Here is a 14,442-nt window from a genome sequence, read left to right on the forward strand (position 1 = left end):
GCGGCTTAGGCCTTATAGGATATAATCTATTATAAGCCATTATATCATAGGAAGTATATAAGATATACTTATTATACTTTCTTATATATAAGCTACCTTAGCTATTAATATAACTTAGTTATATTTAATACCCTTAAGTATATTACTAGACGTGACTTATACCCTATTTGAGATAATATTAGTATCCCCTTTATAAATATAAACTAATACGACTAGTTTATTCCCCTAGGACCTATATGATTGTTATAATTATATAGGTCTTAAAGGGAAATAAATTAGTTATATTAGTTTATATTAATAGAGAGGATATTAATATTATCTTAAGTAAGATATAAGTTATATCTAGTAATATACTTAAAGGTATTAAGTATAACTAAGTTATATTAATAGCTAAGATAGCTATTATATAAAAAAGTATAATAAGTATATTTTATATACTTATAAAGTCTTTCTTAATTACTATCCGTGAGATATTAATTAAAGTAATTATATAAGTAATTATAAGTAATTATAAAGTAATTACTATAATTACTTATGTTTTTATAGTAATTGCATCCTAATTAGTAGGTAATAATAGGGCTATCCCTAGTTATATAAGGGGTATTTTATCAGGTCGTAATAAAAAAGGAGATCCTAGAGAACTATTAGCGCCTTTAGATTAAAGCTAATAAGGAAGAATAGGACTTTTATTATTAAATTTAGGGCTAGTATATTCTTAAAGCTATTCTTAAGTCTACTAATTATCTAGTAGACTTTAATAAGGCTATAGCCTTGCGAGAGGCTATAGCCTCGCGAGATAATATCCCTAAAGATATCTTCTTAGTATTATTAGGAGACTTAATATTACTTTTACTAGGTAATAAAGAGGAAGATTATAATAATATTAAGGTTATTATAAACCTATAGATTAAGGCTTTTATATAAGTTACTTTAATAGCTAAAAGAGAGGATTATTTATATAAAAATAGTAATTAGGAAGAAAATCTATTACGCCGAGAAGATTAGGGTAGATTTAGCTATAATTATATACCTAATAACTACTTAGATAACGAGAGGGTTAAGGTATATATTATAGTAGCCGGGATAATAATTCCTATGCCGTAGTCGCGGGCCTAAGACTAGGCATTATATTTACTTATATATAATAATATAGGAATAGCTTTAAGTAGATTAAAATTATTAGAATTAATTAATTAGATAAAGGGCTATTTATTAATTATCTTTTTATTAAAATTAGACTTTATTTAGTAGAGAAATAAGGTAATTACGATAATCGAGGCGGTTATAGGAGTGATATAGTTATAGGTTATGATGCCCCCTCTCTGGTGAAGAGAGGGGCGGCCTATCATTAGTTAGCCCCCTGGGTAGGGCTAGAATACGGGATTGAAGATTTGTCGAATCGTAAAGACAGTTTGTAGCCGGCTTCTAACGCGCTTCTTAGCCGCTGGACCTACGAGAAGGAGCCTTGGCTCTCACCCAAAACGAGAGGCATAAGTAAATACTGATATCCCATCTATTGACAAGGCCTAGAGCACAGACGCTCAATATTTCCATGTAAGTCTACTGGCTCTATGTTGCTTGCTCGCCGTTGACTTCGGCGAAGTGGGGCACCACGGATCAATACTAATCCGAGGGAATTCGGCTGATGACCGGACCCCGCTATTCTGGCGGCTGCCTGGCATATTCGAAACTATAAGACCAACCAAGCTTTCCCGAAATATAATAAGCACATGTAAAACGCAACAAATTTCCCCAGACTTCACAAGCAACTCAAATGGGTCGGTTAGCTCCATTCGTAAAGAATCGCTTAGAATGGATGGATATCCAGGAGCAAAGACACAATGGACATAGTCTGCGCGACCGGGCCACCAACAGCAATGGGCTCGACATTTCGACATCGCTCACACCTCAGATCTTGCCCAAATATGACTGGGTGCCTAGTGGTCTATCGAAAAGGCTGGGATTATCTGTCACCAAGTTCTACTCGGACCAGCAGCAATCTTTATTACTTTCCAGGCTACCCAAGGAAATCCGGATATCGATTTGGGGCTATGTGGTTGGTGGGCACGACGTGACCATTGTAAGAAAGATAAACAAGCTGTCGCATGCGATATTGCCAATGGATACGGAAAGAGTCAATAAAGCGGAGCTGGTGCCAACTCGAAAATCATGGATAGGACCAATAGGTTACGAGAAGCGATACAAGGCTACCGAGATAATGTCTGAGCTCGACATGCTACCCCTTCTCCGAACCTGCAAGCAAATGTGAGCCCCACTACATTGGCATCCTAAACAACCTGAAAGAAGCTAATGGTTCCTGAAGTTATCTCGAGGCTTTACACATCTTATACAGCCAAAACTCCTTCCAATTCCACACAATGGAGGCCTTCTACCGGTTTCTCTTGCTCTCACCACACGACGGCCTTCAATCGATCCGATATCTTACCATCCAGTGGTCAGGCTTTGCTTACTGGGCGGTATATCAAGACGAGGATACGGGAGAGCCCTTACACGAGCATGACGAAAGCTGGCAGGAGATCTGTGATGCGATTGCTGCCATGGACAACCTGAAATCCCTGTCAATCGTTGTGCCGTCGGGAATCAACAACAGCTTCCGGAGAGCGAGAGCGAAGAGGCACGATGTCATAACCAGAATAAGCTTACCACTTGCTGCTCTGCCAGAGCACGTCGACTTCACGTTTGCCATTCCCAAAGGCCATATCCGCCCGCACTCGCAGGCTTTGCTGTCCGAGCGAGGATGCCGGAATCTGCGCCTCGTTGGCTTGGATTCTCCTGTTGGATTTAGACACAACGACGATGACTCGGACTAACTTTGCTTGGCGCTTGCAATCATGAGGAAAGAGGTGTATCATACCCCCCGTAATATTTTTAAGCCTAGCTTTTGGATTATTCTTCGACGGCGATAGCCGGACCTATGCGTCCAATGCTCTATTGCGTTCGAGGCCCCTCTGATGCTGTTCATCGGTTCTCGAAAGGAGTCACCTAAAGCTTCTCCTCCACAGCTGCGGCAGCCTGGTTCTGCATTTGAACCTCTGTCACAAACTTCTTAAACTTCCTAGCTGGAACCTTTTTGGTAAACATCTCATCCAGGTCCTGGTACGACCTTCCTCCGGTCTCGGGCTGATAGAACCAGAGGTAAAGCAGGGACACAGAGCAGAGACCGCCGAAGACGAAGGCGATCTTCGCACCCATATCGGCTCTATCAGGGTTAAACATGTAGGGAATAGTCCACTGCCACATAAAGTTGACAAGACTCTGTGATGCGCTGGCGATGGCAATAGTCTTGACGCGGAGTCGAGGAGTTGAGATTTCCGATATGAGGGAAAATACCGATGAACCGATCGACACGTTAAACCACCAGCTGAAAATGAGGATAAACGCCACCGTGCCTTGGGTCATGGGCTGGGTACTGCCTGTACCTAACCCTCCTGTGATCATCAGGAAAATAGTGAGCACGAGGAGGCCCCAGAAGGTCAGATCACGACGGCCGACCTTCTCGATAATAGCTGCGGCCATGAGGTTGCCGACGATGGACAGAACAGGCTGGGAAATCTGGAGTCGGAAGCTCATCTGGGTGGAGTAGCCAGCAAGCTGGAGGTAGTACTGGAGTAGGGGCATAGATTAGTCTATGTTCTAAGCAATATGAACACTGAGCTACTCACAGTAGAGTAACCGGCGACAAACGAGATGCCGGTGAAGGTGTGGATCCAGAAAGGCGCGATCGTGAGAAGTGTGCGGCGAAGGTTAGACTTGCGGAAGCACTCCATGTAGGTGACGCCCTCGGTCTCTTTCTTCATCTCCTCGAGAGTGGTCTGGATCTGTGCCAGCTTCATACGACCGTGCTCTCCGGTATATCTAAGACCGTTGAGAGCCGCCAGAAGCCCGTTTTGTGTCTACCTGATGGTGTGACAGACTTCTGGATGGCTATCCATGTTAGCTATGAGACCTTTGAGCAGATAGGTCGCGTGTGGGATGATGTCACAGTCCCGGAGGGACAAGGTTGTTCCGCATAGACATTGGTGGATGGTCATGAAGGCCCATGACGGGCCGTTATTTTGTTTGGAGTTTTAGATCGTCAGGGTATTGAGAGAGCCAAGGTGGAGGCGCTCAATGCTTTTAAGTTCCTGCGCCCCGATGCTGAGACAGGAGGCTGGGTCGGTGTCGGAATTGATTTTGTATAGCTTATTCCGTGGGGATGTTTTCGAGCCTGGCGTAACTGAAGAGAGTTTATGTTACTACAGTCATTTGAACGGCATACGAAGGGAGTGAGTGTGGAAGATGTAGAAGCGGTGTTGTATAAACGCATACAGAGTGTTACGTGCAACAGTGCGGCAGTAGTAGAACAATAGGGTTGTGAATAGCGTCATGTTTTGTAGAGAGAGTATGTGTGTGATTGACTCGCTCGCCTTCATGACTTAACGGAAATGGGGCGAGGCTACATTTTATAATAAAATATCTTTTGGGACGAGCACCATTTAGTTCTTTTTGTCTTTATACGTAACTGTGACTGTACTTAAACATGAGTCCTGGGGAGGAGGAGGGACGACGACCTGGGATTGGCAACTTGAGTTATACCTCCGGAGGACCGGAGCAGAGACTGTAAAGTTCTACGGAGCCCGAAGGGCGACGCGCGGAACGAAGTGAGGTTACCATAAACTCACAACAGTTGAGTTAATTGCACCCGACACCAAGTTGGTGATGGCTTCAGGTATACACGGATTGAGTGTGTGCACGAAACAGGTGGAGCTCGAAATTGAAATCGATTTTGACATTTTTTTGTATGGCAAAAATTCTGAGAATGTATGGGCAAACGAGTGAGAACGAGGTGGTATTTGGGTACACCTTGTTAGCGACTGGAGGGAGCTAGCACTTATATCACTAACGGGAGTGACCCCAGAATGGGGGAACGGACCCTACCTAACTTTGGTCTATAAGAGTGATTTGGGGATTATGGGGACCCCAAGGCCTTGGATGGTGCTTGCGCCACCTTGGCCACACCTCGTCTTGGATGGCTCCGCCACCTTGACAGTGATCACCGCCTTTTTAAAATAGCGGGAGGGAGGTATCGACCGGGAGCGGTTGGGTCATAGCGAAGAGAGCCACGGATGTGGAGCGAACGCAGGTGTGGGAATGTAAGGGACCCACTTCATGGCCGAACAAAATGTTCGGCCATAACTGATGCACGCAGCTAGTGGGCGAGTACATAAAGGGCGGACGCCCCGACACTTTTTCTTTTTCTTTTTCTTTCGTGTCTACGAAAACAGACGTTCCGGGGAACTCTGCTATACTTCTGGATCATGGATGATCTCTTCTTGGAAGACGTACGCCCTGTGGAACACAGTGGCTACGAGGCTGTGATGGCATCTCTTGCGGACGCAAGTTCCGAGCTGGGCGAGGATGTTGATTCCCTAGTGTCTAAGTCTAGACAAGTGCGACCGAATGGGGAGGGAGCTGGAGGTTTGAACCTCAAAACCGACGCGGTTTTTGTGACTTATTCTCGTAGTCAGATTGAAGATCCGGAGGAGTTTCATCGTGGACTGGTAAAGTCTTTGTCTCTTCACCTGCCGAGGAACAAGGCGACTGGTGACAGTGGCACCATGCAGGTGTTTGGGTGCAAGGAGTTGCACGAGGACGGTTGTCTACGTTATCGCGCTGTGATATACTTTGAACCTTCCATTGATTGGAAGGACTGTCGCTCGTATTTTTATGTTATGCGGAACGGTAGTGACGAGGAAGTGGTGGATACCACGGCTGTTAACGTGAAGCCGAGGAGGTGGAGCGATCGCACCTTTTTAGAGATGACGCAGGGTTACTGCGAGCAAGGTGGTATTGTTTTCGGGGAACGTATTGATGTACAGAAAGGTTCCCGTGATAAGAAGACAGTTTGGCGCAATGCTGTTAATGCGCCTACAGCCCAGGAGGCTGAGAAAATTATCCGGGAAGGAGCTCCCAAGGAGTATGTTTTACATTTCTCGTCCGTTCAGTCCTTTTTGTCTAGCGTTGGGCGTCGTAGGGGAGCGGAGCCTCACGTGCACTCGTTTAGAGTGAATCCATGGCGTCCCACTGCGAGGATGCAGCAATGGAAGAATAGGAATTTTCCTATGAAGGAGGGAGGTAGACCTACTTGTTTGCTTCTTGTAGGACCTGCACATTGTGGTAAGACAGAGTGGTCTCTTAGTTGGGGAACTCCAGCCAGACTGGAAGGTGGCTGGGACTTGGAAGAGCTAATGCGGCCTGGGATTACTCATATTGTGTTGAATAGCATTCATTGGAAATCAAAACAGTGGGAGTACCTACGCCAGATAGTGCGATGTCAAGAGATAGCGACATTGTCTGGTAAGTATATGCATCAGAGGTCTGTGAGGCTCGGGAAGCCGGTCATCTGGACGTGTAATGAGGATCAGAGTCCGTTGCACGATGCAGATTTTATGAAGTATTTGAAGCAATGTGGAGCGACAGTTGTGAAGCTACGTAGAGGCCAGAAACTCTATCAGCCGTCAGATAGCATTCAGGATGAGGCGCAGATGTAGATTAAATTTGAAGTTTTTTTAGTGTTATAAAGAGCATTTTATTGTGACTTGTAATTATACTTGAGATGCATGAACGTAGAACGTGAATGAAAAGTGAAAAGCGTGAATGGCTTCATATCTCCCACTTAAGTCCGCAGGAGGAGGAGGGACGACGACTGCGGATTGACAAGAGTAACCTCACCTCCGGAGGACCGGAGCAGAGACTGTAAAAATTCCACCGACCGAAGGGAGGTGCACGACGAGACGAGCGACAGCGAGTCGAAAGAGCTGCTACTACTGTGCGTGTCAGAGGGACACCGCCCGCACTCCTGTGCTCGACGCATTTCAGACTCGATCTGAATTTGCACATTTTTTGTTAGGAAACGAAACGGAGAATGTATGGGAACGAAGCTCGGGATGAGCTCGGCATCTGGTATAGATTGGTAGTGCGGAGCACTCGATTACGCGAGGGACGAGCGTAATTTACTCTTATAGACTAACAAAAGAGACCGCGGAGCGGGCGATTTTGTGCCCCTAACTTTGGTCTATAAGAGGATTTTTGGGAATAGCTTGCTGTGGGCCCCAAACTGACTTCGAGGTGCTTGCACCCGTTGGCAGAGACCATGAAGGCAAGGCACAAGAGTTCTTACCTGGAAATGGGGGCGGCGTTAAAAGCAGACTGCCACGCTGCCGGCAGGGCATAGTCGTCGTCAAAGGCACGGTCAGAATCCTGACGAAACTTGGGGATATCGACAACGGCGTTGGAAGCCTGCATGTCGAATCCAACGAGGACGATGGTCCAGAGGGCATAGACACCCCTGATACAAGCCCACTTGTTTTTAGTGAATGACTCAAGGATGCCGCCCTCATGATCCTCATAGTCAGCAAGATGACCAGCGCGCGCATTTTTAGAGGCGACCAAGACGTCGGCGTGCTCGGTGGCAGTCTGGTCGGCCTTGTCGTCGGCATGAGCCGGAGATGTTTGACTAGGCATTGAGATGATGTGCCTGAATAAGGGAAGTACTGGATTTCAAGTGTGAGCCCGACTGGTTTGAGCTTCAGAGTTGTGTTTGCAGCCTCTCGAGTCGAACGGGACAGTCTCAATATATGCATACTCCCGGGGGTTGAAGCTACCAAATCTAGAGACTTGCTGTTCTAGATGCAAGGATGCAAAGTCTGGAGACGGTGGAGAGAACATGGAGAACGTGGAGAATGTGGGGACGGAAATCTTGACGGAAATCTGGAGAAACCTCAGGAGAAACCTTTGCAGAAAGTCTAGGGCTCGCATTGGCTCATGGATCCCCATGGGGACGAACTAGAGTGTTCCAGATGAGCCTCCACGTCGGGGCATCGGCTCTAAGCGAAGTCTTGGTATCGTTAGCCCAGCGCATGACAAGTTGATGGCGTTTATGCCTTCCTAACCAGGGATCATACGACTCGTGATGGACTGTTGGTCGTCTCACCAAGCCCACGCTAAAAGGGACTCGAACATGTTTGCTCATTAGAGTGCGGGGGATTTCGGTCCTGGAGCGAAAAGTGCTAACTTTGACTACATCTAGTGATCTCAAATTGACTACATTCCTAGTAAATGGTTGTCGATAGCTCTTTTGTTTCTCCTGAGACACCAAGTGCTTGACGCTTCCTTTTCTAGGACAACACGCAGCACAACTCGCAGTCTCTGCAAGGTATTTTAAGTGCACTGAGAGAAGTAACAGACCATAAGACTTTAATGATCAACGATCAGCCCTCTTGTAGCGCCGATTCCGAAACATCAAGACAACTTGTGGCGTTTCTGGCCAAGCGACACAATGTCCGACTCAACTGCCTAGACCTCCCTCATCTCGTTCGCATCTAAGCCTCGGGTGTTCATCTTGACAGGTATCACAAACGAGCCCGATGACGCGGAATCCTTTTGTCGTTATCTCACCTACAGCAATTATTTCCAAACCGAGGGCGTCGTGGCTGTGACCAGTGTATAGCTTCAGGACCGTGTTGCGCCAGAGGCGCTTCACGAAATCGCTGATGTGTACGGAAAGGTGATCGATAACCTCCAGGCCCATACACATCCGGATTCTCCCTATCCCTCAGCATCGTACATCAAAAGCGTCACCGAGACCGGACCGCCGGTAAGCTAAGCGAGCCCCGCGACAAAGCCCGTACAGAGCATAGCTAACATTTGTGTCGATAACAGGTCTATGGCATGGATGCTGTGGGCGACGACATTCCACTTAGCGAGGGCGGCGAACTTGTCCTAGAGCGTCTTACTTCCAATCCCCAGAGCTCAGAGCCACTCTGGGTTATTGTATGGGGAGGAGTAAACGTTCTCGCCCAGTTTCTCTACCGAATCCGCAACCGACCCGATGCTGCGAGCCTCAGGGCCAAGCTGCGAGTATACACTATTTCGGATCAGGACGATTCGGGCGCCTGGATCCGTCTGCAATACCCTGACGTCTTTTACATCTGTTGTGTCCACGGATGGTGCCAGTATGATGGCGCGACGTGGCTGGGTGTTTCCACCCCCGTCCACGGTGCCGACCAGACCAAAGTCACCAGGGAGTGGTTGAAGGAACACATCCAAATCGGGCCTCTGGGCGCTGTGTACCCTACGCCTGTATTTTCCATGGAGGGCGACACGCCAACTTTCCTTTACCTCATCCAAAATGGTCACAGAGTCTCTGAAGAACCCTCCTATGGCTCGTGGGGCGGGCGCTATCTCCCTGTCAATGCAAGCGCGAAAGGGGCCCCAAACCGTGGTCACTTTGCCGACACCCCAGACTATGTCACGGCTGACGGCAAGAGGATCAGGAGCAATCACGCGACGATTTGGCACTGGCGGGATGCGTTCCAGGATGACTTTGCCGCGAGGTGCAGTGGATGTTGACCTCGGACTTCTCCCAGGTGAACCACCATCCGGTAGGTATCGTCAATGGCATCCGTGGGCTTGAACCGGTATATCTAGAAGTTGATGCTGGCTCGTCTATTACTCTAGACACTTCGGAAACTTACGACCCTGACCGCGATAAGCTGACTTTTAAATGGGAGCAATACTGCGAGCCTAGTGCTACTCAGAGTTACCACCCGTTTGAGGTTTCCAGCCTCGAAATCAAGCTTCTGGGAGATGGGGATGGCCGGAAGGTTGAAGTGAGTGCCATGCCGGCCGAAAAGTCTTGCATCGTGGTGCGATCGCAAAAGATGCTCGAGAAGGGCCCGCTGCTGCACCTCATACTCTCGGTGACGGATTCTGGCACTCCGGCTCTGACCAGCTATCGCCGGGTCCTCATCCAGCCCATCAACCGGGATTATACGGGCCCAGGAGACAAGAAGCCCTTGGCAGATGAAGATCTTTTTGCGTTTGCAATATTGCTTCAGCCAAATGCGCAGCACTAGATATGCTAGTTCAGCCACGGCGGCAACGTGATCAATAAAATACGAAGTTTGCAAAACTATCCAAAGATTGACGCATTATGTGATCATTAGTGATATAGCATGATGCTCAATGGTACTTGAATGCCCAGCTCCCAAAGAGGCAACCATACGCCCTCTCGGGCACTCTCCGCTTCCGACCCACCCATCACAGAGTTGGCATGACACACTTGAGGGGTCAATAGTCATATATTCTGCTATTGCGTGGTGGCTAGGGAGGTTACAGTCCCTTATTAGCTTAACCCGGCTAACCGGGGAGCTATACATCGCATGCTACCATAACGGCACACAACACGCGCAAGTTGACACTGGACCAGCCACCGACGGCACAGCTTTCACACCAGCGTTGACGGACCACTATAGGACGTCAGCCTACAGAGGATGTGGATCGTCACGTTTCTGGCCGGGTCGCTAACCCCCCACTCGACTACCTCGATCATCTTGGTCGTCGCCGTCGGCTAGGTAAGGTTGGTCTGCTTTGCGTGGCAGAGTACCCCGTGCTTCTCGCCGAGCGGTTTGCGCAACTCGTCTATTGCTGCCTGGGATGAGTTTGGCATAAAGCAGGACAGACGGTTAGCTCCCTTAGAGGCGAGTGCTTTGGCAATGTCGGCCTCGATGCTTATGAAGACCATGACGGCCTTAGTCAGCTACCAGTACGTCTATACCATGGCGGCACGTCTTACCTTAGGAATCTCCTTTCAGAATAGCAAGCTTAATCTTTAACGGTTACACTATTGTTTAAGCCGTAATGAATCCGCATGTGGTGTCAAAGCCAGACGCTCGTTATGGCATAGGCGAAGGGGAAGTGCACAAGACACGAAACCCCCGTCCGAGCGGGTCATCACAGACGGAAGATTTCGCTCTACAACGCCCTATTGCCCAAGTCAGGCCACCAGCTCAATCCCAGGAAGCCCCCATAAGCAGTCAACCAACAAACTCATCTGCATAGACCCGAATCCGCAAATCCTGCTATCAGGCCAAGTTTATACGGTGAAGCCTCGTTGACAGGCCAATATGTTAGTATTGGGATATAATGCTATGATGTGTTTACAATATATTCTTTATTATAGTTGAAGCCCGGCCCTTAATGGGTTAACTAAGCGAGAAGATCATTGGCTAGCAGAGAATATATTGTGATGCCTACACTTAATCTGAATTGAAGCTATATAAATACATGTATAAATGAAAGAATTGAGGTGCGCGTGATGTCTCGGACTTCTCGCTAGCGCCTATTAGAGGTGCTTAGGCCTCTTCTTCATGTGCCTCCTTGCGCAGTTCGTATCTGACGCCTTGTGATTGTTGACCCTAGGTATGGAAGCTGTGGTCTCTCTGGGAGTAGGATGGGAAGATGTAGTCTCGTTGGCGTGTAGGTTGGCCCGCGTCACATTGTGATAGGTAAGGGGTTCTTTAACAACTCGAGGCCTCTCACCCCATTTGCCGCTCCAGGTGGCATTAACGCTCTTCCCATCAGTGATGGTAAGCCCGCGGTTGTAGTGGCCCAACACGACCGTGTCATTGCCCGCGTTGGCCTGCAACATGGCGTCCCAGTCTGAGTCCCAAAGGAACGGATCCTCGTCGTCCAGCTTCGCACACTCAGGACTCTTAACGACTGCATCTGGACCGCCGATGATTTTCCCCTCGGCATTGTAGTTGGTCGTGTCGGTAACGATCTGCTTCGCCATTGACTTATCCCAGCCATATACGAAGTCGGCGTGGTATGTGTGGCCTAGGTTCGTAAACTCAGTTAGCTACTGGGGCGTGATTTGCAACTTTGGGTATCCTCACCTCCTCCGGATGATAGAGTCAAGTAACCTCCATCCTCGAAATCAAACCAGTCGTGTCGCATATCGTACCAGATGGCAAAGAGCATGCGGACCACGCTGAAGCAACCCTCTTCATCGTCCGACTTGCAGGCGCGGTGACGGTCAAGTGACGGGTCCCTGACGACTCTTGTTGGGAAACCAATATTACCGCGGAGCCTGCCGCTACCCTTCTTCTTAGGAAGCTCCCAGTCTTCATTCTCTTCCTCAGTCAACTCCCAATGCTACACCAAATATATTTTGCGGCTTTTCGCGTACGAGCTCGTCTGTGCCTTACCCATTTCATCCCGATGCCGCCTTGCTGGCGGGCTTCCTCTTCTGTCAAGTTCGGGTTGCCGGTTATGATGGAAAAATCCTCAGGAAAGGGCTCCATGCCCTCATGCTGTCCATGATAGTAGACATGAAAGATGGAAACTCTAACGGGGACGGTCCCCTTCTTGCTGACTATAGATGCGGTCAGCATGATACCCCAAGATGCTCACTTGGTATCACTTACCGTAGTACAGAGTCGGGATCCAGTACTCGCTTCGGTCTGCCTTCAGAGTACAAGTTCCGCACAGGCTGCGGAGCTCGTCCGAGGTCGTGACATTGGGTCCGATGGCTCGACTGCCCCAGAATGTGTGCATATGGTCACTCTCCCGCCCAGGGCTGGCTAGGGGATCAATACGCTCTCGTTTGAAAGGAGCGCAAGTCACACGAAATTCAGCAGCTGCAGACGGGAGAAGCTCCATGACCTGAAGAGCCATGAGCCAGAAGGCGAGTCTCGAAATGAAACCGGACATGTTGAAAATGAATGACTGAGCTTGAAAAAACAAGACAAAACGCCTCCCAGATGCTAAAGGAGTGACTGAAGGAACTTCAAAAATGTGTCGGAGGGATGTACCCTTCGAGGGCAAGAGACATACACATTGAACCTGTGTCTATCTCAACCTTGCCGCCGAACCGAGAGGTCAAAGAGAGCCACCACATCCCTGCAAGACAAGTTCAGGGATGTGTGCTAGCGATTATCAATTGGTTCATCTTTCGTGTTTCGCTTACACGCGCACAGAGATGCACGAATCGCCTGAAACAGTGACGCTCAGGCGCTTGTCCTTCACCACCAGGCCGATCAGTGGAGTCGGGGATGACCACCTAGTGCTACAGGTCTTTTACCGAGGCGCGAGGTGAATACACAACGAGAGCACGGAATGTATCATGACTATCTCAGTGCTGCTTTCTCACTCGCGAATAAAAAAGCTACAGACATACTTGCAACTTGTCTCTTGCAGAGTGAATGCCACTTCATGGTCGAGAACCAAGGAACCCAACATAGGTAGGTACGTAGTTAGAATTGAAGTGACACTAAGCTGAAATAGGCATAGAAATCCCCAGGCAATTCGGGCCATTGTTGTGTGCTGCCACTAGCATCCATGTATGTAGTTCGGGGCCACCCACCTTCATGTCGTCGTCTTGATGTTGACCTAATCCCTCATCGGTAACGCCCAAAGACTTGACAAAGGGTAATGCTTCCTGATTAAGAAGTTGAACCGATGACAAGCCAGGCTGCCCCGCGCACCTGGGGTTAATTCTTCACCATATCGTTCGAGTTCGCACAGATTACAGGGTGTTTAAATTTTAATCATTCACCAGCCAAAGGTACTAGTACTTTCTTCTCCGTCATAGTCCTGTGGTTTATAAGGGTCTAGCATTTCTTACCGCCGATCATCAAGTAAGGACATTACATTTTAAGGTTTGAAACCCTTGCGTCGCGTGGACCTCGTGCAGGACAAAGAAAGCAGCGCCATCGCCTTCAACAGAGACGGCAGGCTCGCTTTGAGGATTCTCCGAGCTACGGTTTCTTGGCCTTTCTAATGTTCTGTCGGGAACGGTGGGTACCACAAGCATGGATCCCATTCGGCAGACGACAACTCGAACGCCCCCTGAATCTCCAAATTTTATCCTTGAGGTTAGCCGCGCTTGATTCGGCATTCGCATATTTACGGACACCGACATTGTTCGCCCAGTGATCTAGTCCGCCCACCAACTCAGGGGGATGAGTTCGGTCTAATGAATGACGAGGGTGATGTTGGCATCTAGCAAGTCGTCTACAGAGTAAAGGGCGTCAAGAATCGGAGAAATCCACAGAGTTGGCTCATACCGTCTCATCGCCCACTGTAGCTACGCCTCATGCCAGTCACAAGTGAGTTAAGTGGTGCCATTGACGTATCTGGCTTCCAAGATAAAAGGCATACTTCCTCTGAAGCCTTGGGCATCGCTACATCGGTTGGTTCCGAGGTGGTTCCGAGGAGAGTGATATTGTTCCGGGTCCGGGCCGGTATCTACGCCGGTGGGACGTAGCCGAGCGGGGCACCTACGTCAGGGAACAAGAGTTCGGATGAAGCATTATTTTTCTTTTCTGGGGTAGCGAACCGGGGTCGGTATCTAGGGTATGTAGTCTATGTCACTCTCGAAGCCTAGCCCGCGATGGAGGAACATGATGGTTGTAGATCTCGATGTCTTCGCTTCAAGTCGAACCGATGCAAGAGGACTTTTACGATGCCTCTACTATGTCGTCTCGCTATCTAATATGCCGATTAACAAGTTTTGTGTGCTATAAGAATCGGCTCCTCAACTTGTGGAAGTTGGTATTCATCAAACCACAGCACTCTCATCTCAGCATCCCACTTATC

The 14,442-nt window shown here is 48.5% G+C and overlaps 6 protein-coding genes across 6 annotated transcripts; 3 read left to right on the forward strand and 3 right to left on the reverse strand.

Annotated features, from left to right (window-relative positions):
- Positions 1-1,774: 1,774 nt before the first annotated feature.
- On the forward strand, positions 1,775-2,831 carry MRS44_005273 (uncharacterized protein; the record flags this gene model as incomplete). The annotated part of the gene is made up of 2 exons (XM_046268593.2): positions 1,775-2,265; positions 2,324-2,831. The coding sequence occupies 2 exons, from the start codon at positions 1,775-1,777 to the stop codon at positions 2,829-2,831; spliced, it is 999 nt and encodes a 332-aa protein (XP_046135571.2).
- A 172-nt stretch (positions 2,832-3,003) lies between these two features.
- On the reverse strand, positions 3,004-3,953 carry MRS44_005274 (uncharacterized protein; the record flags this gene model as incomplete). The annotated part of the gene is made up of 3 exons (XM_046268594.2): positions 3,004-3,624; positions 3,684-3,876; positions 3,919-3,953. 3 exons carry the CDS (start codon positions 3,951-3,953, stop codon positions 3,004-3,006), a joined length of 849 nt encoding a protein of 282 aa, XP_046135570.2.
- Positions 3,954-5,318: 1,365 nt separating this feature from the next.
- Positions 5,319-6,112, forward strand: MRS44_005275 (uncharacterized protein; the record flags this gene model as incomplete). Its single annotated transcript, XM_065622529.1, has 2 exons — positions 5,319-5,977; positions 6,067-6,112. The coding sequence occupies 2 exons, from the start codon at positions 5,319-5,321 to the stop codon at positions 6,110-6,112; spliced, it is 705 nt and encodes a 234-aa protein (XP_065478601.1).
- Positions 6,113-7,176: 1,064 nt separating this feature from the next.
- On the reverse strand, positions 7,177-7,524 carry MRS44_005276 (uncharacterized protein; the record flags this gene model as incomplete). Its single annotated transcript, XM_046273584.2, has 1 exon — positions 7,177-7,524. The coding sequence occupies one exon, from the start codon at positions 7,522-7,524 to the stop codon at positions 7,177-7,179; it is 348 nt and encodes a 115-aa protein (XP_046135568.2).
- A 735-nt stretch (positions 7,525-8,259) lies between these two features.
- MRS44_005277 (uncharacterized protein) lies at positions 8,260-9,917 on the forward strand (the record flags this gene model as incomplete). The annotated part of the gene is made up of 4 exons (XM_065622530.1): positions 8,260-8,373; positions 8,510-8,656; positions 8,722-9,400; positions 9,448-9,917. The coding sequence occupies 4 exons, from the start codon at positions 8,260-8,262 to the stop codon at positions 9,915-9,917; spliced, it is 1,410 nt and encodes a 469-aa protein (XP_065478602.1).
- Positions 9,918-11,185: 1,268 nt separating this feature from the next.
- MRS44_005278 (uncharacterized protein) lies at positions 11,186-12,555 on the reverse strand (the record flags this gene model as incomplete). Its single annotated transcript, XM_046283910.2, has 4 exons — positions 11,186-11,679; positions 11,739-11,997; positions 12,051-12,217; positions 12,270-12,555. 4 exons carry the CDS (start codon positions 12,553-12,555, stop codon positions 11,186-11,188), a joined length of 1,206 nt encoding a protein of 401 aa, XP_046135566.2.
- Between the last annotated feature and the right edge of the window lie 1,887 nt (positions 12,556-14,442).

The sequence above is a fragment of the Fusarium solani genome, assembly GCF_023522795.1.
Source record: "Fusarium solani strain SB1 chromosome Unknown bctg00000002, whole genome shotgun sequence".
NCBI lineage: Eukaryota > Fungi > Ascomycota > Sordariomycetes > Hypocreales > Nectriaceae > Fusarium > Fusarium solani.